The sequence below is a fragment of the Rhagoletis pomonella genome, unplaced genomic scaffold (genome assembly GCF_013731165.1).
Source record: "Rhagoletis pomonella isolate Grant_MI unplaced genomic scaffold, Rhpom_1.0 Rhpom_scaffold_00162, whole genome shotgun sequence".
Classification (NCBI taxonomy): domain Eukaryota; kingdom Metazoa; phylum Arthropoda; class Insecta; order Diptera; family Tephritidae; genus Rhagoletis; species Rhagoletis pomonella.
The window spans coordinates 7076-11496 of NW_023458716.1; the positions used below are offsets into that span (position 1 = coordinate 7076).

The 4421-nt window shown below is 36.8% G+C and overlaps 1 protein-coding gene across 1 annotated transcript; it reads left to right on the plus strand.

The window, feature by feature from the left end:
* Positions 1 to 3794: 3794 nt before the first annotated feature.
* On the plus strand, positions 3795 to 4162 carry LOC118750187 (neither inactivation nor afterpotential protein C-like; the record flags this gene model as incomplete). The annotated part of the gene is given in 1 exon segment (XM_036484915.1): positions 3795 to 4162. A coding segment is annotated over 1 exon segment (214 nt), but the record flags the coding sequence as incomplete, so codon positions are not given.
* Between the last annotated feature and the right edge of the window lie 259 nt (positions 4163 to 4421).

Here is a 4421-nt window from a genome sequence, read left to right on the forward strand (position 1 = left end):
AAAAATACATTTAAGGCGCAGCGAAGCACGCCGGGTAATTGCTAGTCCCATATAAAGGTAATTTAGAGAAATACGAAATCTTCGATATATCAGTAAATATTTAAGCTAATTTATTCAAAATTGGTGTTTGCAACAATTTTTTACCTAGAAATACGCCTATGATAAAATTTTGGAAAATGGGCGTGGCACCGCCCACTTATGATATCGGTAACCGTTCTACCAATTTGTACCAAACTCGGTATTTTTATTGTGCTTGCCACATAAAAGCAAAACGTTGAAAATTATTGAAATCGGACTAAAATTACGGCCGCTTCTCATTTAACGGTAAATTTCAGAAATGCTTGAAACTGCAATATTTCGAAATTTAAGGACGCTAATTTACTCAAAATCGATACACCCTGGCTTACCATCTAGCGGTAGCTTTCGGAAAGGTGAAAAAACATGTATTTAATACTGGCGCCGGGTTTTTAATGTTCGGCTCCACCCGAACTTAGACTTTCTTACTTGTTATTTTTAAGATCAATTTTAATCGTTATTTTATGATTTTTATTTTTTCGATCAAAAAAAAAACGTATATGTACATGGATTTCTATTTTTCCGATCATTTTTAAGTTATTTTATGATTTTTATTTTTTCAGATTTAATATTTTTGATCATAAAGGTTTAAAACGGTTATAAAAACACTGTCTCTATTACAACCGTTAAAAATGATTGAAAAAAATAAAAATCCAAAATAACGATTAGAGATGATTGAAAAAAACACAAAATAACGATTAAATTATGATTTTTATTATAAAAATACTTCAGTTTTGAACTTCAGATACCATCTTCTTCTTATTTTTCTCACGATACTGCGGGCAAAATCAAACAAGTTTGATTTTCAAGCAATCCGTGTCTACGTCAATCACCTACATTTGCTAACAAAAAAAAAAGCATGGGGTAAAATCTTGCAACTTCATTCTCTACACAACTATCGAAAAATCGCTCTCATTTTTAGGATTTTGGAGTACGGGATCATTTTTCCTGTAACTCCCTACAAGTTCGTGTAAACACCTGTAATTTCATTGAGTACTGGATCAGAGCTAATACAAGATTGCAAAAAGAGGAGACGAGAGTAAGAGAAAATGCCGAACAAATGAATTTAGCCTCCCATTTTGCAACCAAAAGATGGTATGTTATATGTATTCAAGACTTTAACGTTAACCTAGCGAGAGATGTTATATGTACTCAAAACTTTAACGTTAACCTAGCGACAGATGAAGCAGAACCACAGATTATATTCATAAAAGAAAAGCTAAATTTAGGAATACATACAAATACAAATGCTCAAGCTTATTCTTCTTATTTATTGGCGCTATAGCCGCCTAAGCGATTTTGGCCGAGTCCAAAACAGCACGCCAGTCATTTCTCTTCTGTGCTAACTGACGCCAATTTGAAATGCCAAGTGAAGCCACCTGGTCTTCTCGACCTGGTCTTTCCAACGCAGAGGAGGCCCTCCTCTTCCTCTGTTACCAGCATCGCGGCCCGCGTTGAATATTTTCAGAGCCGGCGCGTTTCTGTCCTATGCACTATGCTGCACTATGTCTATATCGTTGTAAAGCTCATACAGCTCATCGTTAAATCATCTGCGATATTCGCACTCACCAAGGCGTAAAGGTCCGTAAATCTTTCGCAAGAATCTTTCTCTCGAAAACTCCAAGGGCCGCCTCAGCAGATGCTTTCATTGTCCATACCTCCGCACCATACACCAGCACAGTCATGATAAGTGACTTATAGAGTGTGACCTTTGTAAGACGAGAGAGGACTTTATTTCTCAATTTTCTACTCAGCACAATGTAGCACTTGTTGGCCCGAGTGATTCTCCGTTGGATTTCAAGGCTGACAGTATTATTGGTGTTAATGCTGGTTCCCAAATAAACGAAGTCGTCTACTTGTTCAAACTTGTAACTGTCAATAGTGACGTGGGTGCCAAGACGCGTATGCTCTGACTGTTTGTGTGATGACAGGAGATACTTCTTTTTTCCTCGTTCACCGCCAGACCCATTCGCTTTGCTTCTCTATCCAACCCCGAGAAGGCAGAACAGACATATCCCTTGTTTTTACCGATAATATCGATGTCGTCGGCGTACGCCAACAATTGTACGCTCTTGTAAGATATTAAGCCTGGCGGTTCAGTTTTGCGGCTCTTATTATCTTCTCCAACATCAGATTAAAGAAATTACATGAAAGGGAGTCCCCTGGTCTGAAACCTCGTTTGGTATCAAACGGCTCGGAGAGGGAAAATTTTCTTCATGCTGTCGAAAGCGGCTTTGAAATCGACAAATAGATGGTGTGTGTTGATCCTATTCTCGCGGGTCTTTTCCAAGATTTGGCGTATTGTGAATACCTGATCTATGGTTGATTTATCAGGCCTAAAGCCACACTGATAAGGTCTAATCAGTTCGTTGACGGTGAGCTTCAGTCTTTCACACAATACACTCGATAAGACCTTAAAACCTATGCTTACAAGGCTGATTCCGCGGTAGTTGGCGCGAATAGCGGGGCCGCCTTTCTTGTAGATTATGTAGGTAATCGCTACTCGTACCTCGTCATAGTCAGGCCGTGGGACAGCGACTCCATCATCATCTACTCCACTACTTTCAGCGCTGCTACCATTCAGTAGGTTGTAAAAGTGTTCCCTCCACACTTTAAATACATTCTGGACATCGGTCACTAGGTCGCCATTGTTGTTCTTACAGGAGTTCGCCCCGGTCTTGAAACCTTCCGTAAGTCGCCTAACAATCTGGTAGAATTTTCGGGCGTTCTTCCTGTCGGCCAGCATCTCAGGCTCTTCGCACTCACGTATTTCGGCCTCTCTCTTCTTATTGCGGCAAATGCTCAAGCTACAAGCTCAAAAACAGCAACTGATGCGGTGTTTTCAACGCCGTTGAGTCACAAGTATATACAAGTTTCATATTTTATCAATCATACCGATAATTTCCTGTACATATTTAAAGAATTAAAAATGAAAACGAATAAAAAAAATTTAATCAGCAAAATGAATAAAATTAGGAGAAATTTATGTTTAATTTCCTACCTAACCTACATGTGTATATATGTAAGTTAATCACCTAATGTAATTTAATTACCTAATAATAGGTTTACATATAAAAGTATATCCTCATTTTCAAGCTCAACTCCCTAATCTGTAATTTGAAAAAGAGATTAGCCACACAAAATTATAATTAAAAAATAATCTCAGATGAAACCGAAAACTTTTTGGTGTAAGACCTGGTTTTATCGATTATACTTGCGAAGCAGGGGAGGAATGTCAAATGTAAAAGTAAACAAAAATTCACGCTAGCAAGAAAAAGAGGTTTGTAAAGGTATTTTAATAAAATATTCAGTTAAAATATATTTAAATAGCATAATATATGTAGCAGAAAAAAGTGACCACGGTGGGCAGAGAAGAAGTTTAACTTTTCCTCGACTTGTGAGCTTTGATTGAGATTATATTAATATGTAAACGTACTTTTATGCTATGCCGTACGCATATATTTACACATGAAATTTCGGGAGTACCTAGTACTCATGCCTTTTTTATTAGGGTCGTGGAATTAATGAATTGGTGCGTCAAGTACGAAAATAACGGGTTTTTATAAAACAAAAAATTGTTTGGTGCAGGGACCTTAAAAAATCTATTTTCATTCCGTATTCCTCGTTTTGTAGCACAGTGTTATTTAAATTTAAATTATACTTTTAAATATCATTAACTCATTTCATGTTCTTCAATCAATAGATTTTTTATTTCTTTCAGCAAAAGGGGCTACACGCAACGATGAGGCTGCCACTAAAATTCAAAAAGGTAATAAGGAACGCTCCGAAAAAGATTTTGATGTTGAATACTTTGATGCCAGTGAAACACCGTCTGAAGCGGAGGAGCTGTTTGAATCTGCACGCAAAGAAGAGGCACTTGCAGCTGCTCGTTTAGCGGAAGTGGAGCAAATTACCCAAATGGAGGACGATTAGACAAAAACCAAAAATTTAAACAAAAAACAACTAGAGATGGTTACAGGATGTCCTTTAGAATAAGACAATTTCTAAAACTTTTGCACCGTGCTTCAATTTTAATAACTTCAATCTGCTTTTCAAGTTTAAGTTATACTCATAACCAAGCTGCATACACAGATATTAGATTAACTTTTATGCATTCAAATAAAAGATGATTTACACTAATTTGTTTGTATGACCAATAAATAATTAAAAAAACCGAAAAAATACCTCCAGCCTAGTGTTAAAGAGAACTTTTAGACACGAAGCCACTTTGGTTACGCTAAGTACATATACATGAATACATATGGACATATCTTTAGGGAAATTCTCGATTTATATTTTAATTATGTTCCCGCTGCCATTTCTTTATGGAGGTATATTTTAACCCT